We start from the raw sequence: 26896 nt of genomic DNA, 5'->3' as shown, positions 1-26896 counted from the left end.
TGTATGGCTTTATGCACAGACGTGTCGAGCACATGCCCGCTAGAAGCAGAGGAATTAACGGTTTCCCTGCCCAGAGAGAACCGTGAATATCTTCTTAGGCTAGTATCATCGGGAGCTAATTGAGGGTTCTCTCTCCTCAGGCGACCTGCAGTGGGCTGAGGCCAAGAAAAGAGGAGCGCTGCCAATCAACAGTCAGTCGATTTTCCGAACTTTTCGTCCACGTACCTTTTCCAACACAGCCAACATATTAGCGCATCTCTATGAACCGAAAGGCCCATGAGCTAAAGACTATACCAGGATGGCCATAATGTCCACGATGTCATAAACTGCGCCACATACAGTAGCCCATACGGCCCAATAAAGTCCTGGTCTTCATCCCTTAGGGAAATTATCGATTAGACATAATATCAATACCTGTACCCATAATATCAATACCTGTTTAATGTAAATGTCTGTTTTCGACTGCCTGCAAACTACTCCAAATATGATTCGTCAAATAAGCCACATAATGTTTACATGACACAATTAAAGATATATAAAAATAAAAAAAATAGATGTCAATATTGCACAGCATCTAGCCTCGATCAAAGAGCTATTTGCCGAACATTTGTAGGCAAAAGTTCCCAGTATGATGCCATGTAGTCTACAAAGAAGTAACACTATACCCGAAGCAATCGCCAAGAACGAACTCAGTGAATTACTGTCTATCATTTGCTTATCGTCAATTACGTGTCCAATTTGAAGGTCGATGTGGCATCTTTTACGCAAAGACAAAAACAAAGGCCTCACAGAAATAAAAACGATCTATCTGAAACACAACATCTAAATCACAAAGTTAATTCGACTCCCTTTCCCGAGTTAAGGTCTTTTTGGATCTAATTACAATACAGAATAGTCTGCAGAGACAGATAAGAGATAAAGAGAAAGAAATAGAAAGAGAGTTCGCGCTATCAGGGGCCTCCGTCTATGCCAACCGCCTTTTGGAGATGTAGTGGCCTGTCGTCCGCCTAAGCCAGGATAGGCAATGGGTTTTAGACTAAACCCTCGCATTTCTTTTTCCTCTGATAGATCAAGATTCCTGAGAGTTTAAGGTGAAAAAAAACGTGTCTGAGAAGGAGGGACTGATGGAAGGAGGGACTTTTTCTCATGAACGTGAGCATTGGTATACAGTTATCTGCTGCGCCCAGCACCTCCCCAAAACTTTGGGGGAGTATAAAAGCCTGGGCAAAAAGTTCCTGTAGGCAGTAGGGTGTTTTCTGAGGGGTCTGGATTGGAAATACAGAAGACCTGGACCCTACCTTGTATGACTGGAGTCTAACGGAAAAAAAATAACATTTCCCTTCTTGCCTCAAAGAGTCTACATGTCTAATATTTAGACATGTTCAGCTTTGTGGATATTCGGTTAGCGCTGTTGCTCAGCGCAACAGTGCTGTTGGCAAGAGGACAAGGCGAGGACGACCGTAAGTGACAGTTTTTAGTCTGTTGACTCTGTTCTTCTTGCTTCTAAAAGCTGTTGTCTAACGAAATTCCTATGGGGAGGCAGTGAGGCGCAAGGGGATTTTTTATTTATTTTTATAGGGAAAAGGTTTGATATGGAGATTGTGGACCAGAACGATGCATTATGTCATACAATCTTTCTCTGTGGTTATTGATTATTGATTGTTGATGTATTGGTTTTACCTGCTGTGTTTACCTGTGGGCTTCGTAAGGGCAGCTCGTGCAGCCTGAGCTGAGAGAATGCGCATCACTGCTCGTGGGCCTTCTCGCGCTTGCACGCTCGCCTTCAGAGCGAGTTGGTACAGGTTCCTGGGCTCTGCCCTTCACATGAGACTGATGATGTCCCCGAGCTACGTTTTAACATCTGGAAATACTGGAAAAGCTGAGGCATAGAAGAGTATAGCCTAAACACTCATGAAATAGGCTACATCATGGGAACATTCTATCCATGTAACTTAATACGTGGCCACGCACGCAGCTTGGAAATATGGGGACAATGGAGAGATTAGCGTTGGTCCTGCAACAATAATTCCTACCCTGAGGCCAAATGTTTGCCAAAGGAGAAAAGGAACAGGCCCGTTCTTGCACGGTGAAAATATTTGACCTCTTGGTTTTTGACCTCAACTGAGTTGAGTTTTTAACCGAAAATAGTATTTGTCTTTTATTTGCTTGCTGCGAGAAACGCACAGCGCCCTGCACATGGAGAGATAAAAAGGACAAAGCATCATGCCTAAGGTTTCTATAGTGGAATCACTTGAAGTAGTTGAACTAGGGCCCTAGATATGGTATATAGCTATGTTATAACTCGGCTTTATTAAAGAAATCAAGGAACAGTGTGACATAATCCAGATAGAAAATACCGATTAAATGAAAAAGTTCTCTGATGTCTGCAATCACGTTGTCTAGACATCCTTCGGGTTGCATCTGGGCGTACAGATGTGCTCTTCGCTCTGCGGTCCTACAGCGCCCCTATGTGGCCATTATTAGTAACCCCATCAACATCTGCCCGCCTCAGAATGATCTCACACCCCTCCCTTTTCACTTTTTTTTTTAATGATAATTGAAAACACATGCAGGCTCCCCAAACTTTCCACTGAGGGAAAAACGGGAGTCTTTGCCAAGCCGACAGTTTTCAATTATTCCCGAAGTTGAAGGATAGCCGAGAATACGTGGACATCTTTTCCCCTTTAACTATGGGAGTTTGGCAACGTGGAATATTCTAGACTACGTGGCCTTTTTAGTCGAATTCCAGTAACTATATGGATGATAAGTCAGTGCAAAGACAGAGTTAGTTAGACAAACCATTTTTTATTTCTTTCAACAAAGCGGCCCTATTTGTCAGCATCAATAAGACAAGAATATTTCAACACCTAACTTGACCTTGCGTCATGATTTTTTCCGTTTTCCAGAGTCTGCTATCAGCTGTTTTAGGCCTACCGTAGGCCCATACAGCCTACAGACCTGGGCAACGTTCAAAGACTCAAACGAAACTGATGTTTCCCAACTTAACCTCTTCTCTCTTCCTCTCTGCGTCTCTCCCAGGTAACGGCGGCAGCTGTACGTTGGACGGCCAGGTGTACAACGATAGAGACGTGTGGAAACCCGAGCCATGCCAGATCTGCGTGTGCGACAGCGGCACCGTTATGTGCGACGAGGTTATCTGCGAGGACACCACTGACTGCCCCAATCCAGTCATCCCCCACGACGAGTGCTGCCCCATCTGCCCCGACGACGGTACGGCGATTTCCCTTCCGACGCGACGTTGCTCTTTACGCACGGATATGTTTCGATAAGGTTTCGGATGCCTCACTCAAAGGGACTGGGTTTCGCCTTTTAATATGAGGTGTTGAAAGTGTTTGGAGAGGATTTTTTGCAGTGGAATATCCCACAAGGAATGAACTTGGATGTATCTTTATTCCAACAAACCAAACCAAACCAAACCAGTCATTTTTCCCCTTTTCCTCCGAAATGGGGTGGAATATTAACAGTCACATAAGCACACTGTGATATAGTTGTCCAGTCTGTGGCCCTCATCCCACATTAGTCGTACACTTGCTTTATGCTTTGAGGCCTGTGTCCAAACATGCTGTCATTTTTTCCCTCCAGAATCTAATGATAACTATATTCCTTCTTTTCAATAGTGTGAAATAATTCAATTTTTTCAATATTTTAATCTGCTGTTTGTTTTTCTGTTGTTATTGTAGGCTTCCAGGAGCCACAAGTTGAGGTAAATGTTTGCTATTGTTATTGTCTGTCATACACAAGCGATATGAATTCGATTATAAAGATGACATGAGTTAATATAATAGAGAATGCTGTTAATTTGACCCAGATTAAGCATTGTCCTGCACTAAAGACAACGCTCAATGAATCTCCATGTATTGTGCTTTCTAGTCCTGGGGAAGGCTTAACCTGAATCCAGATGATGTATTTGAGCAGAGACAAACTAGGTAGCAATCCCAAATAGTCAAAAGAATGACCTAATTCACAAACATGACCTAATCCCACTGTTTTGCTTCTAAGGGACCCCAGGGTGACCGTGGAGTCAAGGGAGACAAAGTAAGTTTACTGTTCACTTCCTCATTCCCATGCTGTGTGCTCACTGAGGGCCAATTGGCCAAATCTAACAAAGTTAGGATATGTCTGAGTAGCTGAAAGTTTTGCACAAAAACTCCACTGATCCCAGTGCATGTTGGAGTAACACACACACACACACACACACACACACACACACACACCAACACAGACACACACACACACACACACACACACACACACCTAGTGTCTTCTGATGTTGTTATTTGGTAGTGGACTTCTTTGTTTTGGCATTTCTCTATGCAGGTCACGTCAACATTGTGTACATACTGTCGAGGATTGTTTTATTAGCTAGTAAGACTCACATGGCGCTTTGGGTGCTGGTTTGACTATGAGACAGTTTTAAAATATCTGCATTTATATTCCGTGATATGACATGTACGTAGGTGTATGTCGTCATTATAGCAAGTGATTCATAGGTATATCTCATAGTTAATCAGAGAGTATTTTGGATTCCCAAATGGAGAAGGGTACATTTAGGAGGACATTGTTGTTATTTCAGTATTCTTACTTGGATGTTTCTTCTTCACTTTCCATTGCTTAGATAGTTATCAGGTGATCTCACAGATGGTTGTTTAGTACTTGTAATTAGCTAAATGGTTTTCTTTGTGTGTATATCTGTGTGTGTTATTGTGTGTGTCATGGGTTAGGGTTAGGGTTAGTGACCAATGTTGGACACCCAGTACAACAGGCCACAGCTGATTGGCTACAGTCCTTATAGCCAGCATTATGATAGTCCAATGGGAACATCTTATTGAGATCACTGCTTCACCTTCTTCCTGATCAGATTACGTAGATGGATGGACATTCTGATTGGCTAATATCTGTTTATACAGAAGCATGTGTAGGTACATATTATGGCAGGATAGATGGGGGGATAGATTCATGGATAGATGGGTGGATAGATTAATGGATAGATGGTAAGAAAGATAGATGGATGGACTGATGAACAAAGTTCTTACAGTTGCGTAAGACCAATGCACCTTTACCTGTAGGCTTTAGCTTCCCTTGGTAGTTCCCCTCTGACTCTCCCTCTCCCCGTTTAGTTGTGCTATGGGCCTGGAGTTCACCCTGTCCATCTAAGTATAGCCTATTACTCTGGCCCAGAGTTTTTTCCTGGTCAGGTCAACATGTTCAGGCCAACCTCCTGGCCTCAGTCAGTAGTGATACCTGGGAGCTAGCAGCAGCTTCTTACAGCACTCCACCTTGTCTCTTAACGGCTCACCTGCTGTCTTGAACTGGTCTCTCTTCTATCTCAATGTGTCAACTGTAACCAAAGGATGAGGTGATAAAAGACAAAATGTCTGACTGGTTCTTCTCCCATCTTGTCTCTGCTGCAGGGTCTTCCCGGTCTCCCTGGAAACGATGGTATCCCCGGCCAGCCCGGCCTCCCCGGACCCCCAGGCGCCCCTGGTGTCCCCGGCCTCGGCGGAGTAAGTATCTCAGTCACTTCTAAACACTGTCCCGGAGTGAGTCAGTTAGGACCTGGGTCTGAAGGTTAGGAGGCTTAGGAGTTGGGTATAGGGGGAACTGATCCTAGGTCAGTGTGTGTATCTGCGGGCCAGCCTAGAGGGATGTCTGACTGTCTGACTGAACGCTGTTCTGGGGTCAGTTTTAATCATGGATATGTGGCTATTAAATGTTTAGATGTTGGATGTAGGGAGATAATAAGATGATTAAGATGACACTAGATCAGTGTGTATCTCAGGCCTAGAGGTTGAGAGGGTTGTTTGACCCCTTAGCATAGTTCTGGGGTCAGCTTCTACCTAGATAAGAATTGTCAGGGGTTGGAGTGGGACAGCTGACCTTGGATCAGTGAGCATCCCTATGGAATGTACCCTACCCTCCAAGCACTGATCTAGAGTCAGTTCCCAGGTTAAAGAGTCAAAAGGTCAAAAGGTTAGACTCACGGGTCCTGGATGTCTGATAAGGACAGGAAGGTGGAAGTAGCAAAGACCGAGATATCAATAACAACAATAAAACATACCCCTTCACAATGTCTCACAGCTCAACCTCACTGAGCTGCATATAACCTGGATAACCTTCAGTTGACAGTGTTGGGTATAACAGGATAGTAAAGTATAGCCATATTAATGGTCTCCAAATCATTAGGAGTGACCTTCAAAGCACAGCTAGCAGCACAGACAGAAGCACATGAGCTCTGATGCTAGGCTATCTTGGTTAGCATTCAGACATTGTTTCACTATGATGCTAAGCTATCCTGGTTAGCATGCAGTCAGTGTTTCAGCACCAGGGGAGAGGACAGCAACCTGGTAGGAGAGAGATACGGGTAGAGAGCTCTGTCCTACCTGAGACCTAGACCTGTATGTCCAATGATAAAGCCCTCAGCCATCAGGTGGCACTATAGCGAGAGCTGGGCAGAAGGGAGAGCATGTGGTCTGAGAGGTTGTCATGGTTTCCTTGTACTTACCTACGGTTTTCTTTCTTTTCTCTCCACAGAACTTCTCCCCCCAGATGTCTGGTGGTTTTGATGACAAGTCACCTGGCATGAGCGTGCCCGGCCCAATGGTATGGACACACACACACACACACACACACACACACACACACAGCAAATAACACTGCTTCTGAGAGCTTGGCAAAGAAGAGAGTTCTTCACAATGTTGTTGACGATAGCTACCTACCTGTCACTGATGACAGTCAACATGGTTGATATTGACATGTAATGTCCCAACACACATACTGACACCAGCACCTTTACCTTGTCATCTCATGATTACAGCATCTCTAGGTAGGTAGAGGTTTCTACATAGACCACACAGGTAGAAAACCTTGACCCATACTACATACTACTTTGACATTTTAGCAACAACTATTGTGAACATCTATCTGCAGCATTCAGTACCTCACACTCTCCTAAGCGCAACTCTGAATCCCTATGGAACCAAAGGATTTATTCTACTCAGATGAGGCTGGTGGAGGTAGCAATCGGAGGACCGGCTCTTTGTAATGCATGGAACGGAATGGGGAATGGTATCATGAGCTCACTACACACAAGCCTGTACTCCCGATTTCTACCTCCACCAGCCTCCCCTGATAACTATTACCTACTATTATACACCACGATAGGGGATACACTCAGTACTGTGTTTGTGACCCTATGTGGGACTCTGGACTCATGTCTACTCAACTGTGCCTATGATCACCTGTCCACACAAACTGGTTCAGTCCTTGTGACACTATATACGTACTAGTGTGGATGTGGAATACATCCCTAGTTTCTGTCTCCATGTGGACCTCAGAAAAACAATACTAGCTGCTGCTAAAATATTAACTATGTAACAGTCAGCCAATGAGGATCCAACTAATTAAAGCAAGGATGTGATTGGTTGATTATCAGTGTATTGACTCCTCCTCTCCTGTGTTTGATTGACAGGGCCCCATGGGACCCCGTGGCTCCCCTGGACCCCCTGGTGCTAGCGTGAGTATTATCTCCTCTCCTCTCTTCTCTTTTCTGTCTCTCTCCTCTCTTCTCTCTCTATCTTTTCTCTCTTCTCTTCTCTTCTCTCTCTTCTCCTTGTCTCTTCCTTCTCCCTCTCTCTCTTCTCCCTCTCCCTCTTCCCCTCTCTCTCTCTCTCGAACTCATCCCCTCTCTCCTCTCTTTCCCTCTCTCTCATCTCTTCTCCCTCTCTCTCTTTTCTCCTCTCTTTGCTTTGTGATTAACTGTCTGAGTGACAGGTGGCTTGTGGGAAAACTGACTTGCAAGCAGAGGTTAGACAGAGGTCAGATATCAGGACTGTTGCATGATGGGACTTGAAGTCAAATGAAGTTTAGGTTGTTACATTCAGGTTATGTATTGATTTTCAGCATCTATTATGAAAATTAATCTGTTCATGTTGTGGCAGTTAGTCAATCGAAGTGATAAAAAGTAGAATGTATGTTATTTATATATAATAGCATCTACATTATTTTGTTAAATTTAGTGTGCAGTATCTGATCCATAGGTCGCATTTTCCCACAATAATGGTGTTGTTAGCAGGTAGGAGATGTAGTGTTATTAGCCAGTATTAGAAGTAGTCTGACCATGTCTCTCTGTCGCCCCCTACAGGGACCTCAGGGTTTCACTGGCCCCCCTGGCGAGCCTGGTGAGGCTGGTGCTTCCGTAAGTATACCAATGGATCTTTCTAGAAATCTACACCCCCCCCCCACCACCACCATGTCACACACACATACACACTATTTGAGATTAATCCTGCACCAACTTCTACAGAGGCGGGTGCAATGCAGAGGGCAAGACAATACCAATAGACTTGTACCATGTAATGGCATCTTGCTGGAACCCAACCCTCTAGCTCCATATCAAATCACTGCCTGCTGAATAACCCTGCACCTTCCCCCACCCAGTTTGATGTGTGGAATGGGGTCAATTAAAGTTCACTAAGGTCACTAATTTGGGTCATACACACCCCCCCCCATCCCCCCCCCCCCACACCCATACACACATTCTCTCTCTCACACACACACACACACACTCTGACACACACACACACACACACACACTCCCTCTAACCCAGTATTTTGTCTTCTTCAGGGTCCCATGGGTCCCCGTGGTGCTGCTGGTGCTCCTGGCAAGAACGGAGAAGATGTAAGTGATCACACACACACACACACACACACACACACACACACACACACAATCCATAGTCTACGTAGCCAAGGGAATGACTGGAAGGCTCGGGACGGCCCCTCAAGCCACAGGTCGCTGGCAGTCAGCCCTAGAATCTACTGTCAAAGCTACAATTACGTCAGTTAGTGGTCAGACATGACACACACACACACACACACACACACACACAGTTAGATCTGAGTGTAGTCCATGCTCCTTTATATTGCTAACATTTTCCTTCTACTCAGGGTTTCCACTGTCTGACTCACTCTCATAGCCTCAGACCATCTGGTCCATAGCCACATCTGGTGACTCATAGTTACATAGCGTACATGTGGGTTAAGTCCCGGGTCATGTTTCGTCTTAGTTCAGAAATGTTTGAATTTCTCAAACGTGATTAGCCAGCCAGGAACCAACCTGCCCTCCGTTATGACCTTTTCTCACTTTGTGTGTTCCTCTCTCTCTCTCTCTCGATCTCTCTCTCCCTCTCCCCTCCCTCCTTCCCTCCATCCAGGGTGAGTCTGGCAAGCCCGGTCGCGGAGGTGAGCGCGGAGCCAACGGCCCACAGGTGAGTCACAATGTCTCCCTTATCTCACCCTTATCTACCTTATGTCACTCTGGTGTGCCACACCGGTCTTATGCTCAGCTATGGAAAGCTATGACACTCAACCATAAGCTGTATTGATAACATGTATATTTTTGTCTCTCTCTCTCTCTCTCCCTCCTCTCTCTCTCTCTCTCTCTCCATCTCTTCCTCTCTCTCTCCAGGGAGCTCGTGGATTCCCAGGAACCCCCGGCCTTCCCGGCATCAAGGGACACAGAGTGAGTCTTCACCCCTCCGAACGACCCAACTTCCATTTTGAATAAACTTTATTAATACGTTATTGATACCCAGAGGGTAGGTTATCATCAGCAGAAATAAACAACTTCTAACCATGTCCCCTCTTTCTCTCTCTCTCTCTCTCTCTCTCTTTCTCTCCATCCCTCTCTTTCTCTCCATCCCTCTCTTTCTCCTCCTCCAGGGATTCAGCGGTCTTGATGGAGCTAAGGGAGATGGTGGCCCTGCTGGACCTAAGGTGAGACCCTACCCCCCCTCCATCATCTCTCCTCCTCCTCCTCCTCAAACACATATCCCACCTTCTTCCTCTCTTTCTTGTCCGCTCACACCATTCCCTGACCTGTCTGTCTGTCTGTCTGTCCACAGGGAGAGGGTGGAGCCCCCGGAGAGAACGGTACCCCCGGCGCCATGGTAACTGACTCAGCAGACTCCATTTTGTTTGTTTGTTTGTTTGTTAACCAACTGACTGAAGACTTTTGAGAGTCTCACACACATGAAGTGATGGCATAGTCTACATATACAGTAGTTCATCTCACCCTATTCACTCATTCTCTATGGAGAAGTAGATCATTTGAGGTAGATCATTTGAGGTAGATCATTTGAGGTAGATCATTTGGACATCAGCATTGTATTAATGAAGTCGTGCGAAGACATGGAGGTGAACAGCTGTGCGCTGTGCAGAGACAGTGATGAGCATGTTGTAGCATGTTGCAGAACACTAGCTCTATGTGAACTGACATTCTCTCTCTCTCTCCCTCCCTCCATCTCTCCCTCCCTCTCTCTCTTCTTTAGGGACCCCGTGGTCTGCCCGGTGAGAGAGGTCGTGCCGGCCCCAACGGAGCTGCTGTAAGTACCCTCCCACACACACATATACACACACACCAAAATCACTCACCCAACTACAGAAGCATACACAGACCAATACCCTATACCAGTAGCTTCACAGTCACCCCATTGCTCTAGTACCATATGCTATACTATATCAGATGTCAACATGGCTAGCTTATCAATAGATAACTTATCACTGACTAGCTTATCAATGGCTAGCTTATCAGTGGCTAGCTTATCAATACATAGCTTATCAGAGGCTAGCTTATCACTACATAGCTTATCAATGACTAGCTTATCAGTGGCTAGCCTATCAATAGATAGTTATCAATGGCTAGCTTATCAAAGGCTAGCTTATCAATAGATAACTTGTCAACGGCTAGCTTATCAAGTTCTGACCCAGGTTCTGACCCAGTTGTCTCTCTCTCTCTCTCTCCTGCAGGGTGCTCGTGGTAACGATGGTGCTGCTGGTGCTGGTGGACCCCCTGTGAGTACTGACCGCTGACAAACCCAAACCCACCCTGCACACACGTAGGCAAAAACTCTAAGACAAAACAAAACATCTTGAGGATGAACTCGTTATTGACTCTCTCTCTCTCTCATATTCTAGGGCCCCACTGGACCTGCTGGTCCCCCTGGCTTCCCCGGCGGCCCCGGTTCTAAGGTAAGCCTCACCTGACACCTGTCTACCCCACCTGTCTACCCCACCTGTCCAACCCCACCTGTTCCCCGGTGACTTCGGACCATAGATGAAGCAGACTGCAGACTCACTTTCCATCACGCTGATTACAGAGATGTACTGTGACAGCAGTTTGTCTGCCAGTGAAAACAGATTATCGTGTTTGACACAGGTGTGAACACACAAGTCTGTTTGTACTGGCTTGATTAATGGCCAGAGCATAGATTACTTTTTTAGATTACTTTTTCTTGCGATGACTTGGATGGATAGATCATTCATCATTCTGGATTATATAGTGATCTGTATAGGGGGGATGTAGAGTGGATGTGACCCTTCTTTGCCAAAACATAAAGGCCAATTTCATAACATCACATTATACCCTGCATCTTGTTTTCCAAGTGGATCAGGCAGGTTTTGGCCTATTTGTTTTGACATCAAGGACCTCCAGTCACTCTCCTCCATTGAGGCTGTGTGATGTCATATGACCTCTCTATGACTCCTGCTGCAGGGTCACACGGGGGTCATGTGAAGTGGCTGATATGACTCCACAAAGTCAGGTTTTTTTTAACCTTCACAATAAACGGATATCTCACATATCTCTAACTCTGTGTGTGTGTGTGTGTGTGTGCCCCCCAGGGAGAGGGTGGAGCTCAGGGAGCCCGTGGACCCGAGGGACCCGCTGGAGCCCGTGGAGAGGCTGGTAACGCCGGACCCGCTGGTGCTGCTGGACCCGCTGTGAGTAGAACCCTCTAGAACTCAGAACTAGAACTCAGGACCCTCTAGAACTCAAAAGCCTCTAGAACTCAGAAATAGATACAGGAACCTGATATAGGGTTGGTTGTTACCTAGTACACACACACTGAACCTGCTCTGAGAAACTTCTCCCTAACCTTCATGTCTCTCCTGTCTCCAGGGCAACAACGGAGCTGATGGAAACTCCGGAGCCAAGGGCGCCCCTGTAAGTACCAACAACCACCCCCCACAACCCCCCCCCACACACACACACACACACACACACACCTACAACAATAACACACACTTTTGCCCATTCACCCTGATTCTACCATTCCAGACATTACTGGTGGATGTGTGATGATACTCAGCTGTGTCTCTGCCGCCCCCTGTAGGGTGCTGCTGGTATTGCTGGAGCCCCTGGCTTCCCCGGACCCCGTGGCCCATCTGGACCCCAGGGAGCTGGTGGTGCCCCCGGACCCAAGGGAAACACTGTGAGTACACCTCTCTCTCTCTCTCTCTCTCTCTCTCTCTCTCTCTCTCTCTGCACTGCTCATAGAGTTTGAGCCTTGAAACTTTCATCTTTATAATATAACAGTTAGTTGGTAACATTGACCCAGAAATGACTGGGTCAGAATGAGGCTGGATGGATTGTTGAGCTGGTGTGTGGTGATATCTGATATCTGATGACGTTATTGATGTTATTGAAACGTTTTGTTTTCTCTCTCTGTTGACAACAGGGTGAGGTCGGTTCTCCTGGATCCAAGGGAGAGTCTGGTGCCAAGGGAGAGGCCGTAAGTACACGTCCTCTCCGTCTCTCCGCTGACCAAACACGGACCATGCACGCTACCATAAAGATCATGTTCAGAACATGCGTGTTCACTATTCACTCAACACATGACTGCTAGTGAACCGCATGGTCAGAACACCGGTTTTAGCAGCACACACACATAAACACACACACACACACACACACACACACACATCCTCTCTCCGTTTGGTCCAGCAAGTCAGATTGTTCAATGATCGTCCTCTGAGTACAACATGACAGTGCACCCTGACCTCTGACCTCCATGTTGTCTCTCTCAGGGTCCCGCTGGAGTTCAGGGACCCCCCGGCTCCGCTGGTGAGGAGGGCAAGAGAGGAGCCCGCGGAGAGGTCGGAGGTGGTGGTGCTCGTGGAGCCCCTGGCGAGCGCGTAAGTGTCCCTGTCTCTCTCTCTCTCCCTCTCCTCCATCCCCCATCCCTCTCTTTCCCTGTAGAGCTTTATAATGGCTCTCTCTCTCTTACACTAGGACTACATCTCCCAATACAAACTGGTTCAGTTGTAGTTCTACAGTTCTAAAGTTCTCAGTTTCACCGTCCCTCTATCCCTGTTCACAGTAGTTCTCCTTATGTCATGCTCTCTGTCAGCGCTCTCATCCCTCTCTCTCAAACCTCCTCTCATCCCTCTCTCAAACCTCCTCCCATCCCTCCATTTTGTTTTCGGATAAACTGTGTTAAAAGACCAACATGACCAGTTTAACTGTGTTAAAACACCAACATGACCTGTTGTGATCAGATAATCACATTCTGGGAGAGATTACGAATGCTTAGCTCTGTTGAGCCCAATATTAGCTAGCTAGCTAGTCATCTAATGACCTCCACCATGGCTGAATTGGACTCTCTCCCTTAGCCCACTCTCTGGTGTTGCACCGTCTCTCTCCACCAGAGGGCAGTAGTGCTGCAGGGGTTCATGTTGTGGTGCTGACCAGTGATGTGATGGTACCGACCACTAGTGTTGTGGTACTAACCGGTGTTTGTCTCCCCCTACAGGGTGCCCCTGGTAGCCGTGGTTTCCCTGGTGCTGATGGTTCTGCTGGCCCCAAGGTGAGTGCACACACACACACACACACACTCTCTCACACACACACACACACACACACAGTTGGAACTGTCCTCCCCGCCTGCAGACATTATGCTACTTTAGAAAAAAAGAGACAACACGTGAATAATTCATATGTGATAATAACTCTCTCTCTCCCCCCTCTCTCCCCTTACCCCCTTCCCTCTCCCCCTCCCTCTCTCCACCCTAGGGAGCCACTGGTGAGCGTGGTGGCCCCGGAGCTGTTGGAGGCAAGGGTTCCACTGGCGAGCCTGGTCGCAATGGCGAGGGTGGTATGCCCGGATCCAAGGTGAGTTGAGAGTTCCTGTCTGTCTGTCTGTCTGTCTGTCTGTCTGTATGCCTGTTTGGCATTGCCCTTGACACTTTGCCCTCTCCTCTGTGCCCTCTCCCTCTAGGGAATGACTGGTAGCCCTGGCAGCCCTGGTCCCGATGGCAAGACTGGCGCCGTTGTGAGTACCACACACACACACGCACACACACACACACACACACACACACACACACACACACAAAGATAGATGGTTTACCCAGTCACTGACCCTCTACTCCTCTCCTCTCCTCTCCTCTCCTCTCCTCTCCTCTCCTCCTCCTCCCCTCTCCTCTCCTCCCCCCTCCTCCTGCCCTCCTCTCCTGTCACAGGGTAACGCTGGACAAGATGGTCGCCCCGGACCCCCTGGCCCTCTTGGAGCCAGAGGCCAGCCCGGAGTCATGGGATTCCCCGGACCCAAGGGAGCCGCTGTGAGTCCCCCACCTCTCCTACACACAGCTCTGGTTCTGACTGACCCATCCTACACACGGCTCTGGTCCTGACTGACCCATTCAGCAGATCCAAAGAGACGAGAGATTCAGGGATCTTATTATATTATATTGGTCTCTTAATTAAGCATCTGCATATACATATGCTACATACCTCAAGACCTATTGCTCTTGTTCTGTACATCATAACTGTAGATATCATATTGATTTTCATCACACTTTTATATTCATTTATTTATACTCACTGTAATACCTTATACTGTAATACCATGCATATCACATATATTGCACTATGCCACTATGTCCACATCAGGTTAGATGTCAAACTACATTTTGTTGTCTCAGAACTTGTGCAATGACAATAAAATCTAATCGAATCTAATCGAATCTAATCTAAACTGATCTCCTGACCGTGTGACTGACCTGATGGTTGTTTCTGTGTCCCTGCAGGGTGAGGGTGGAAAGCCTGGCGAGAGAGGAGTCCTCGGACCCACTGGCGCTGGTGTAAGTAGCTACCTTAGTCACAAAGCTCACTGTCCACGCTGAAATGATGATTCTGTGCTTAAAACAACAACGTAATAAGGCCATAATTTTGCAAACAATATTTCACATATGGCAACGTATATATTTGCAGCCTCTTAAAAAAAATAAAAAGGGGTTTGCCACTTAAACTATTCACTAGACATATTATGTACTTAAACTGAACCTGCAGTTTTCTTCACATTGGGTTGGGCTCTGAGGGCCAGTGTTTTGATGCCTTCTATCTGCCTGTGTTTTCTTGTTTTGTTTCTAAAACACAAAACCCTTTTTGTTCATTCCCAGGGTGCACCTGGCAAGGATGGTGATCTTGGTGCTCCTGGTGTCCCCGGCCCCGCTGTAAGTACACTACCGCCCGCCCCCCGGCATCTCACCATGCTTCTCTTTTCCTCTCACTATCCTAGAAATGTATTTCATTGAAATAAATAACAAAAATAAGACATACATTGGGTAACATCTCCTGTCCTCCCCCCTCAGGGACCTTCCGGAGAGAGAGGCGAGCAGGGAGCCGCAGGACCCCCCGGTTTCCAGGTAGGGCAATGAACCATGGGAAAATCTCGACTAAGGACCAATCATGGACCTTCTCTGTCTTCAGGACCTCAAGCCGTTGTCTCACCTCCCTCTCTCTCTCTCTTCTCTTCCCTCTTTCTCTCTCTCCCCCTCTCTTCTATCTGTCCATAACAGGGTCTGCCCGGACCCCAGGGATCTCTTGGTGAGACTGGCAAGCCTGGTGAGCAGGTAAGAACAGAAGCCGCCATCTTGTGACCGCTCAGATCTCACACGGATTTATTCCATACAGCGTCAGGTGAATGAATTCTAAACAAGGTCTCAACGCTATCCCCCACCCCTCTCTCTCTCCCTCCCTCTCCCTCCCCCTCTCTCTCCCTCTATTCCACCCCCCCTCTCTCTCTCTCTCTCTCTCTAGGGTCTGGCTGGTGAGGGTGGAGCCAATGGCCCCGCTGGATCCAGAGTGAGTATGATTACAGATCCGTGATGTCACTTCCTGCCGTGTTGCCAGATTGATTCAGCAGCCAGTCAACAAACACCTCAAACAATCAAGACAACATCTACAACGTAGGCTAAATGACATTAGCACTGAAGCAGACACAGCGTAGCACCCATGCTAACGACATCAGCACTGAAGCAGACACAGCGTAGCACCCATGCTAACGACATCAGCACTGAAGCAGACACAGACTAGCACCCACGCTAACGACATCAGCACTGAAGCAGAGACTGCGTAGCACCCACGCTAACGACATTAGCACTGAAGCAGACACAGCGTAGCACCCATGCTAACGACATTATTATCCTTTACATCCCTCGTCTACCATACCATATGTGATGTTAAGACCCACAGCTGACGGCCTCTCTCCTCCTCTCCTCCTCTCCTCTCCTCTCCTCCTCTCCTCTCCTCCTCTACCCAGGGTGACAGAGGTTTCCCCGGTGAGCGTGGTGCCCCCGGTGTCGCTGGCCCCGCCGGCGCCCGTGGTTCTCCTGGCTCCGCTGGTCAGGATGGTGCTAAGGTAAAGGCCCGGTTTGCACCACAGACCACCTGTCTAACTGGCCTTTTGTTGACATTATAGTTTATAGTAGTTTTATCTAATCTCACCCATCTCACATGAACTGACAATCCTCTCTTCCTCTCTCTCTCTCTCTCCCCCTCCTACCCTCACCTCTCTCCTCCCCCAGGGAGAGGCTGGTCTGGGTGGTGCCACTGGAGCCCAGGGACCCCCCGGTCTGCAGGGTATGCCCGGTGAGCGCGGTGCAGGAGGTCTTCCCGGACTCAAGGGAGACAGAGTGAGTACTGGGGAAACGCCTCCATATACCTATGCCAACCTCTATTGCCACGCTATACTATGTTATTTATTCCATGCTACGCTATGCTATGCTAATCTATACTATGTTATTTTACTGTATACTATGCTATGCTATACTATGTTATGTTATTGTATGCTACGCTATGCTAGGCTATTCTATACTATGTTATGTTATTGCGTGCTACGCTATGCTATATCATGCCCACTATGGATTCTCCCGTTACTAATCCACTTCCTGCCTGCTCCGTTTCCCAGGGTGACCAAGGAGGCAAGGGTGCTGATGGTGCCGGCGGTAAGGATGGTATCCGTGGTATGACTGGCCCAATCGGACCCCCCGGCCCCGGTGGTTCTCCCGGTGACAAGGTGGGTCTCCTCACTTACTGACCCGTTCAGCATCGTATGAGAAACACAGATACAGGGGTCCTGTACCTACACAGTAGCTACTGACTAGAGGATCATGTGGCTAATCAATATCCCATCCATATGGATACTATATAGATTATAATAATAATAATAATACTGATGATAATATGGATCATATAATACAGATGATATTCTAATGCAACTATGAGTGTGGATTTAGACAGTAGCAGGTGAAATACTGGAGCTTCCAAGATGGCCTCCTATGAGACTGTATCATCTAACGTTGTGTGTGTGTGCGTCCTCTCTCTCTCTCTCTCTCTCTCTCTCTCTCTCTCTCTCTCTCTCTCTCTCTCTCTCTCTCTCTCTCTCTCTCTCTCTCTCTCTCTCTCTCTCTTCTCTCTCTGTGATGCCCAGGGAGAGGGTGGCCCTGCTGGAGCTGTTGGACCCACTGGTGCCCGTGGAGCCCCTGTGAGTACCTCACCCCCCCCCCCCCTGTCAGGACACCCATGTCCCATACTGAACATCTCTCAGATGGTTCACTACTGATCATCCTGGTTCTCTCTGCAATCTGTTGTTGTGATTCTGATTCAGAGTCTGACCCTCTACCCTTCTCCCCCCCTCCTGCCCTTCTCCATCTAGGGTGAGCGTGGTGAGTCTGGTGCCCCCGGACCCGCTGGATTCGCTGGACCTCCCGTAAGTCAACACACACCTCTTCTTCGCCTGCTGTCCTCCATTCACACAGAAATCAATCTGTGATAAGTCTGAGAAATCAGTCTGACTCAATCTACCAATGATAATCCAGTATCTGTTTTAGCCAGTGATTTGATTTCATTCAACACCATAAACACAATTTAATTTCATTTAATTTGGTTTTGAACAAATCGATCCATCAGTAAACCTAGCGATCTCAGGCATCCAATAGTCAATATCTCCATTCACTCTCTTCTTTCCTCTTCCTCTCCTCTCTTCCCTCCTTCTCTCTCTCAGGGCGCTGATGGCCAGGCTGGTGCTAAGGGAGAGGCTGGAGATAACGGAGCCAAGGGAGACGCTGGTGCCCCCGGTGCCGGTGGACCCACTGGCGCCCCCGGACCTCAGGTACCACACTCGGGCCGGTCACCGTGACGACACTCGCATCACATACCCATATATCGGCCTGTCTCTCTGTCTGTCTGCCTGTGTGTCTGACTGAAGCACTGCTGTTGTGTTCACACAGGGACCCGCTGGAAACACTGGTGCTAAGGGAGCTCGCGGAGCTGCTGGACCCCCTGTGAGTACCCCTCTGTCCCCCAGCTCTCACCATGGCTGACCAGGCACCTGGAGGCTTCACACAGTCACATGTCAACATCAACAAGTCACATTTATATTGACCCCTGTGTGTGTCTCTCTCTCTCTCTCTCTCTCTCTCTCTGGGCAGGGTGCTACTGGATTCCCTGGTGCTGCTGGTAGAGTTGGAGCCCCCGGCCCATCTGTAAGTACCACAGAACCGTCTCTGAACTGATCGGAACTAACATTACCGAAAAACAGACACATGCACACATACAGTACCTACACCCACACACACACACACACCCACACACTCTCTAACCCCACACCTCTCCCTCTTCTCTGCAGGGCAACAACGGACCCGCTGGAGGCCCCGGACCCGCCGGTAAGGAGGGTCAGAAGGGTAACCGTGGAGAGACTGGACCCGCCGGTCGCCCTGGTGAGCTCGGAGCTGCCGGACCCCCTGGTTCCCAGGGAGAGAAGGGACAGCCCGGTGGAGATGGACCCTCCGTAAGTCCCCCCCACTGTCAAGAAAGACACTTCACCCTGTCCCCCTTCCTAGAGATCCCTTCCGTGGTCAGGGCCATATCACTGACCTGTGTGTGCTCTCTGCCTCCCCCTACAGGGACCCTCTGGTATCTCTGGCCCCTCAGGTATTGCTGGACAGCGCGGTATTGTCGGTCTGCCCGGACAGAGAGGAGAGCGTGGTTTCCCCGGCCTTCCCGGAACATCTGTAAGTATCTGCCACGTCTGGCTGGCTGGCGCTGATGTTGGTTACTGGTAGCTACGCTGGGTTAGCTAGCGTTGCTACTGTCTTGGTACCGGTAGCTGAACTGGGGTTAGCTAGCGTTGCTACTGTCATTCATATGTAGTATAGGCTTAGGCAGTACTGGCTCTCATTCCCCAGTCAGGGGTCAGAACTGCACCACAGCGACACATTCTCTAGTCCAGTGTTTCCCAACCCTCACACTGCTCTAGTCAACACAGCCTCTTCACAAGATGGCGGACAACTTCTGCAATGCTAGGTCCATCAAAACTAATCCTCAGATGGCCTCTATGACATTATTATTATTATTATTATTAGTCATCAGAACACAGAACCATATATATAACCCCGAGCTGATGAGTCACACCCACAGCTCTAAGCAACCACACACACACCACAGAGCTAGCTAGCTAGCATCCCTGCATCATAGTCCACTACGACTAGGCAGCGATTCACCTGTAGAGTGCATCTGAGTGTATTCCTCTGTGTCTAACCCTATCCTGTGTGTGTGTCCCTCTCCCACCTATAGGGAGAGCCTGGCAAGCAGGGACAGGGTGGTCCCGGTGGTGAGCGCGGACCCCCCGGCCCCATGGGACCCGTTGGTCTGGGTGGAGCTCCTGGTGAGGCTGGTCGCGAGGTGAGATGATGCTTCCTTCCTCTCGATCGGTCCCGATATATATATCCCACACAGGTGTACCGTGTACGCAGGTCACATGACCTGACCTGACTCTGACCTCCGACCTAACGGCTGTTGTGTGTGTGTGTCTCTCTCTCTCTCTCTCTCTCTCTCTCTCTCTCTCTCTCAGGGTTCCCCCGGTAACGAGGGAGCTGCTGGCCGCGATGGTGCCGCTGGACCCAAGGTGAAGACGCTCACACACACACACACACACACTGTCCTGTCCTGTCCCATGACACAGGCTACTGACACACTGCTACACTGTTATGCCGCTCCATTGTCTGTCACTGACCCCCCCCACCCCTTCCGTCCGTCCTGTAGGGAGACCGTGGAGAGTCTGGTGTCGCTGGTGCTTCCGGTGCCCCCGGACCCCCTGGCGCCCCCGGCCCCGTTGGACCCGCTGGAAAGTCTGGTGACCGTGGAGAGCATGTAAGTGTCTGCGTCAACCGGTCATCACTCCCATAGACTACCATGTTACCACATCACTCCCATAGACTACCATGTTACTGCAGCTATAGACTACCATGTTTACCACAGCTATAGACAACATTGTTACTAGAGCTATAGACCACAAACGACACTGTTACTGACGTTATAGACCACAGTCTACACTGTTACTGCAGCTATAGACTGCTCAGAGATCCATAGACAGGAGCTATTCGACTGGAGCTATAGGCCGGTCTAGTCTTTAGCCTCTGTGACATGATGCCTTACTGTTGTGATTATAGAACCTTATTGTTATTATATTAATCTCTCTCTCTCCCTCTCTCCCTCTCCCTCCCTCTCTCTCTCTCTCTCCTCTAGGGTCCCGGTGGCCCCGCTGGTATTGCTGGCCCTGCTGGTCCTCGTGGCCCTGCTGTAAGTATCCCATCACTGTCTGAGTGTGTGTGTGTGCGTGTGTGTGTGTGTGTATGATAAAACACTGTATCCGTTACAATTCCACTGTGTGAATGTCTACAGAGAACTGTGTACTGAATATCACTGTCCTCTCTCTCTCTCTCTCACACACACACACACACACATACAAACAGGGAGCCGTCGGTGCTCGTGGAGACAAGGGAGAGGCAGGAGAGGCTGGAGAGAGAGGCATGAAGGGACACAGAGGATTCACTGGCATGCAGGGACCCCCTGGCCAGTCTGTGAGTAGCCTTAACCCACGTACTCCCCCCAAGTGTTTGCAAAGATCTATAAAAAAATATGAATCTGCACACATCTGAGCTATCACTAGCTATCACTTGATGCTTAGACCATACAGCATTATGTCTTCTTGATATAGCCACTTAGCGTTGGTATCGGACATGTATGAGTCATCATATATGACTTGGTATTGGATACAGTCCACTGTGGCTCAGTTGGTAGAGCATGGCGCTAACAGTGCTTAGGGTTGGCGGTTTGATTCCCGCGGTGACCGTGTATACTGAACATAATATGAGCTCACTGCTTTGGGTTAAAAGCGTCAGCTAAATGGCACACATATATATTTGAGATGTTTATGATATAGCAGGCAATGTAACTGCCGGTTAACTGCCGCCCCTTAACCTCTGATGTTGTTGTCTGTTCTCAGGGACAATCTGGAGAGCAAGGACCCGCTGGATCTTCCGGCCCCGCTGGACCCAGAGTGAGTACCATAATATGACTGCTGTCACCATGGCAACACCGCCGATGTCCCTACTACGACTGTCCCTACTCAACCGTCCGTTCAGGCGACTCCCGCTGTTCAGTCTAGCCAGCTGTATCCCGGTTCGACAGTTAAACGGACAGTCTTGTCTTAGTTGTACTACAGGTGTACTGACCCACTCCTCTCCTTTTCTCTACCACTAGGGACCTGCCGGATCTGCTGGCTCCGCTGGTAAGGACGGTATGAGCGGTCTCCCCGGACCCATCGGACCCCCTGGCCCCCGCGGTCGCTCTGGAGAGATGGGACCATCTGTAAGTCTCACTCTGTTGCGACACTTTCACTGCACCTGCACTGCACCCTTCTAATATACCCCACCTCTAATGCTCTCCCCTGCTTCCAGAGGGGGCTTCAATACAGTACCAGAGCTAGTACATACTATAGCTAGTACATAATATAGCTAGTACACACTATAGCTAGGACATACTGGACCTAGTACATACTGGTAACACAGACAATACACAATACATTATGTTCTTCTTATATACCATACATCTAATCTTGTATCTCTTTAACCTCCCCCACCTTTCACACACACACACACACACACACACACACACACACACACACACATAGGGACCCACTGGACCTCCCGGACCCCCAGGCCCCCCCGGTCCCCCCGGTGGTGGATTCGACATGGGCTTCATCGCCCAGCCCGCTCAGGAGAAGGCCCCCGATCCCTTCCGTAGCTACCGTGCCGACGACGCCAATGTTATGCGCGATCGCGACCTGGAGGTTGACACCACCCTCAAGAGCCTGAGCCAGCAGATCGAGAACATCCGCAGCCCCGAGGGAACCCAGAAGAACCCCGCCCGCACCTGCAGAGACCTCAAGATGTGCCACCCCGACTGGAAGAGCGGTAAGGAGGCTCTTCTAAGAAGTTCTGCGGTTCGGTTCTAGAACCCCTATTGGTTATATTGTTGTTGTTTTTAAAGATTCTAGATTCTCTGTTGGCTCCTCCGTGAAGACTCTGGTCTGTAGTCTGCAGTCCTCAAAACAAAGCAGAAATCAAAGAGTGTATGGCACAGTTCTCATCTCCTCTCTCTCTCCTCTGACCAGGCGAGTACTGGATCGACCCCGACCAGGGCTGCACTCAGGATTCCATCAAGGTCTACTGCAACATGGAGACTGGCGAGACCTGCGTGTCCCCCATGGAGGCTGACATCCCCCAGAAGAACTGGTACACCAGCAAGAACATCAAGGAGAAGAAGCACGTTTGGTTCGGAGAGGCCATGGCCGACGGATTCCAGGTGAGACAGGAACTCCCAAACAAGCAGCCATTACTCGCCATTACTCGACATTCACATCAATCATTCACTTCGATTAGACGTTAGACCATCAATGCTAACTCCATCTCCTTCTCTCTCTCTCTCTCTCTCCCTCCATCCCTCTCCTCCTCCTCCCCGCACCACCACCACCATCACCATCACCACCACCAGTTCGAGTACGGAAGCGAGGGATCCAACTCTGCTGATGTCAACATCCAGCTGACCTTCCTGCGTCTGATGTCCACTGAGGCATCCCAGAACATCACCTACCACTGCAAGAACAGCATCGCCTACATGGACCAGGCCTCTGGTAACCTGAAGAAGGCCATGCTCCTCCAGGGATCCAACGAGATCGAGATCAGAGCCGAGGGCAACAGCCGCTTCACATACAGCGTCACCGAGGACGGATGCACGGTGAGGCCTGGTTCCAACACTGTCAACCCAGTAACATTGTCTAGTTTTGAGGCCTAGTTCCAACACTGTTACCCTCTCTGCCTGTCTCATAGTCTTAGGCCTAGTTCTAATATAAAGGTGTAGTAACAGTGTATAATGTTGCAGTAACCATGTATTCTAACCGTGTCCTCTCTTCTCCTTCTCTCCTCCCAGTCGCACACCGGAGCATGGGGCAAGACAGTCATCGACTACAAGACAACGAAAACATCTCGCCTCCCCATCATTGACATCGCTCCTATGGACGTTGGTGCACCTGATCAGGAATTTGGCATTGAAGTTGGCCCAGTCTGCTTCTTGTAAAAAAGAAATCTGGACTTGAAATTGTTTGTGTGTGTATGTGTGTGTTTTTTTTCTAGCAGTCATCTCCTAAACCCTTTTTCTATGCATTTTTTTTTTTTAAACCCTAGAGTTTCATTTGGCCGTTTTTTCAAATGGTCCACTTGCCTAAAACTGCACTTCAGAAGACAGTGGTTGTGTGTTGTCATTCAAGCTGTTCTTGGGACCACTATGTCACCACCACCAACAACACCAGGACACTTTAGAAGACATTTTGTTTCACTGGCAACAAGAAAATAATATATACTTGTAAAGTGTAAAATCCCCCCCACCCCCCCCCCCAACCCTGGAGTTAACAGAAACCAACATCACAGATGAAAGAGGTGACTTTTTTTTTTACCACTGCGGGAGGACAATGAAAAACAGAAAAACCCAAATGCTTTGTACCAATTTCAGGTGCTGAATAAATGGTCAAACTGACAGTGAAGTGTCTTGTTGTTGTACCCACCTGGTCTAGCAGTCGTTGTTGTCTTTCCAAGAGTCACACAATCAACAAAATAACAGAAGAAGAAGCTGTAGATATGGGTTCAACTTCTAATCTAATGGCTACCTCAAAAAAAGGAATTCCACACTACCCAGTGTTTGAGTTATTGAACCCCCCCAGGTTGGGGCTGGTGAACCCCCTAAGGTTAGGGGCTTTTTACACGGTGCAAGTATGGTCGGAAATAACAGCGGATGGTGCTATAATCCTATGAGGTCCCGTGCTGTCGGGAGGGGCGGTATTGTGCTATTGTATTGTTGCCATTCCTGCTCGCGGGACCTCAGGTGCTAAATGATCAGATTATCTTGGTGCATCGGTAGCAAACGGATGTTTTTCTAGCTCTTGGCTTCCACCTCACAGAGCCTATATCCAGAGGTTTAATATACTGTAGTAGTTGAGATGCACGCGCAGTCCTGTCGAGTGTAGAGTTATAGCAGGTGGATTTGTTGAGTCTGTTTTGTTTTTGTTTTTTAACATCTTTTTGACACTTTTTGGTTGTTGTTGTTTTTTGTTTCGTTTCGTTTTAGTTTTTTGTTTTTGTTTTTTTAAATCCCCCCGTTTGTTGTCCGATTGCTTCCAGCAGTTCACCTCTCTTCCCCCACCACTGTTCTAGGTTTTTTTGTTGTTTTATTTTGTTTACTTATCTTTTTTTTTAGCGAAAGGGTTTTTGAAAAAAAGAATTGGAACACCAAAAAATTGAAAATATCATCAAATTAAGAGAGAAGCACACGTTTGGGGGGTTAAAACAAGAGGATCTGTACCTATTTTGTATATGTATAATAAATTTGAGATGTTTTTAATTATTTTGAATGCTGAAATAAAGCATGTTAAAGTGGTCTACCTTGAAACCTTGTCGCGTTATCTGAATTCTATTCCCTGACTGTCCGACGGATTTGAATGAAGCACAGCTTGCACCTGTTGCCGGTTGCTGTAACTGAAAGGAGGATTAAAGGGGAAACAACTCGGAAATGTTTGCCTCTGAACATTCTATTGCTTTCTCACAATCAGAAAACACTCACAGTGGAGAAATGATTCAACACTGGTTGCCATTGTGTTGGTCTAGCAATGGCACCTTTCATGGGATGATGGAATTCATATGAGATTCTTTCTTCAATACTGTACCTTTTCGTGGGGGACCAGGTGACAATGATTATTATCTCATGGTTAATCCTAACCCTAACCCTAAACAATTTCTCAGGGTTGAGGTCACACAGGCCACAGCAGCAGGCAGTGGTCATAATCCAACCCGCAAAGATCCTTTATCCAGGCCATAATATTCACCCCTGGTTATATTCCTTTCATTTGGGCGACGGTGAAACACATCATATCCATTCCTGGTGACGGTTGTTCCACTTTGTCTGTAGGTAGGTAGCCAAATACTGGATATCCTTATTGACAGCCGAATAACGGACCAACGACATCCCAAAACGTCCCTTCCGACTCCACTCTCCGCGCCAGAGCGTCAGACTTCAGCGAAGCAACTCTCCAAAACTTGAAACTCCCACTTGAACGAATTCACCCCACTGCTGGAATATCTCTCAATCTTAAAGCAAACATAACAATAATAATATATATAACAATACAAATAAAAGATATATATATATATTGCAAAAGATAAGCTCCAATGTGAGATATTCCGTTAGGTCTTGGGAATATCCAGAGTGTTTGAGTGAGAGAGCTCAGACGGGTGACTGTGTCTCTGTCACTCTCTCTCTCTCTCTCTCTCTCTCTCTCTCTCTCTCTCTCTCTCTCTCTCTCTCTCTCTCTCTCTGTCTCTCTCTGTCTCTCTCTCTGTCTGTCTGTCTCTCTCTCTCTCTCTCTCTCTCTCTCTCTCTCTGTCTCTCTCTGTCTCTCTCTCTGTCTGTCTGTCTCTCTCTCTCTCTCTCTCTCTCTCTCTCTCTCTCTCTCTCTCTCTCTCTCTCTCTCTCTCTCTCTCTCTCTCTCTCTCTCTCTCCCCCCCCCCCGCTGCGGTTAACTGGGTTCAGGTGGGCTTTCACCAGTGGGCACCGGGGTGGATTCACAAAGGGGGCGATTGGCCTCCCCAGAATACCGGATAAGAAACCTATTCCGTTGGGGGGTTTAATTTCTCTGAATGAATTGTGCCCTTCATTCTGGTTTCACACACCAGTACAGGCAACGACCGTTGATGTCCTGCAGAGAAATAGTTACGGTTTGAAGTTCTAGCTAATGAAGTGACCTCCACCACCACACCACCACACCCACGAACATGTTGAGGACGAAGAAACTGACGATTTTTATTTATTTTATTTAACCTTTATTTAACCAGGCAAACATGTAAGAACAAATTATTATTTGCAAATGCAGCCTGACCAAAAAGCAATGGGGGGGGGGGGGGGGGGGGGGGGGGAAGCTAGAAATAAAACGAGGTTAAGTAATTTACAACAATAAAACAATAAAACAATAAAACAATAAAACACTGGCAAACACAGATGCAGGAGAAGGAGAAGGAGATGAAGGAGATGAAGGAGTGTTGTTGATCACAGCTGGGGAGAGATGGAGAGAGAGGGGGGGGACAAGGGCATAGAGAGTAAAAGAGAGAGAGGTGAGGGGGGGGGGCATTATTATTATTACTAGTTTGCCATCACTCTTATGTACTTAGGCTATGTTATTTTTCGGTATGTTATTTTTGTGTTCTTGGCGATTATTAGGTGGAGGCGCCACATAAGGTTTTCTTGCCTCCTCCCTGCACTGTTTATTTATTGTGTTCTCTGTCAACTGTGTACCTTCTAAATGTATGCGAACAAACAAACAAACCCCAAACCATACCCCAGCCTCTCCCTCATATAGGCTTTGTTTAAGAT

At 48.0% G+C, this 26896-nt stretch overlaps 1 protein-coding gene across 1 annotated transcript; it reads left to right on the top strand.

Annotated features, from left to right (window-relative positions):
• Positions 1–1328: 1328 nt before the first annotated feature.
• Positions 1329–24900, top strand: col1a1a (collagen, type I, alpha 1a). Its single transcript, XM_080523878.1, has 51 exons — positions 1329–1460; positions 3040–3231; positions 3702–3724; positions 4021–4056; positions 5433–5525; positions 6553–6621; positions 7490–7534; positions 8162–8215; positions 8645–8698; positions 9234–9287; positions 9488–9541; positions 9742–9795; positions 9924–9968; positions 10350–10403; positions 10828–10872; positions 10996–11049; positions 11701–11799; positions 11978–12022; positions 12192–12290; positions 12537–12590; positions 12886–12993; positions 13611–13664; positions 13871–13969; positions 14076–14129; positions 14320–14418; positions 14887–14940; positions 15259–15312; positions 15451–15504; positions 15658–15711; positions 15899–15943; positions 16401–16499; positions 16666–16773; positions 17049–17156; positions 17571–17624; positions 17796–17849; positions 18144–18251; positions 18370–18423; positions 18571–18624; positions 18768–18929; positions 19045–19152; positions 19715–19822; positions 19992–20045; positions 20183–20290; positions 20666–20719; positions 20893–21000; positions 21426–21479; positions 21683–21790; positions 22113–22395; positions 22596–22786; positions 22976–23218; positions 23411–24900. The coding sequence occupies exons 1-51, from the start codon at positions 1379–1381 to the stop codon at positions 23555–23557; spliced, it is 4347 nt and encodes a 1448-aa protein (XP_080380004.1). The 5' UTR covers positions 1329–1378; the 3' UTR covers positions 23558–24900.
• Positions 24901–26896: the final 1996 nt, after the last annotated feature.

The sequence above is a fragment of the Nansenia antarctica genome (assembly GCF_963989245.1).
Source record: "Nansenia antarctica genome assembly, chromosome: 2".
In the NCBI taxonomy this organism is placed as follows: domain Eukaryota; kingdom Metazoa; phylum Chordata; class Actinopteri; order Argentiniformes; family Microstomatidae; genus Nansenia; species Nansenia antarctica.
The sequence above is the reverse complement of the archived record's forward strand: the minus strand, read 5'-3'. Positions and strand labels throughout refer to the sequence as shown.

What these genes read in the sequence shown, in the direction of transcription:
- col1a1a (XM_080523878.1), top strand. Translation starts at nt 1,379, where the DNA reads ATGTTCAGCTTTGTGGATATTCGGTTAGCGCTGTTGCTCAGCGCAACA. An exon ending in CTGGCAAGCCTGGTGAGCAG is followed by an intron (nt 15,712 to 15,898) that starts GTAAGAACAGAA and finishes CTCTCTCTCTAG; the next exon opens with GGTCTGGCTGGTGAGGGTGG. An exon ending in CTGGAGAGATGGGACCATCT is followed by an intron (nt 21,791 to 22,112) that starts GTAAGTCTCACT and finishes ACACACACATAG; the next exon opens with GGACCCACTGGACCTCCCGG.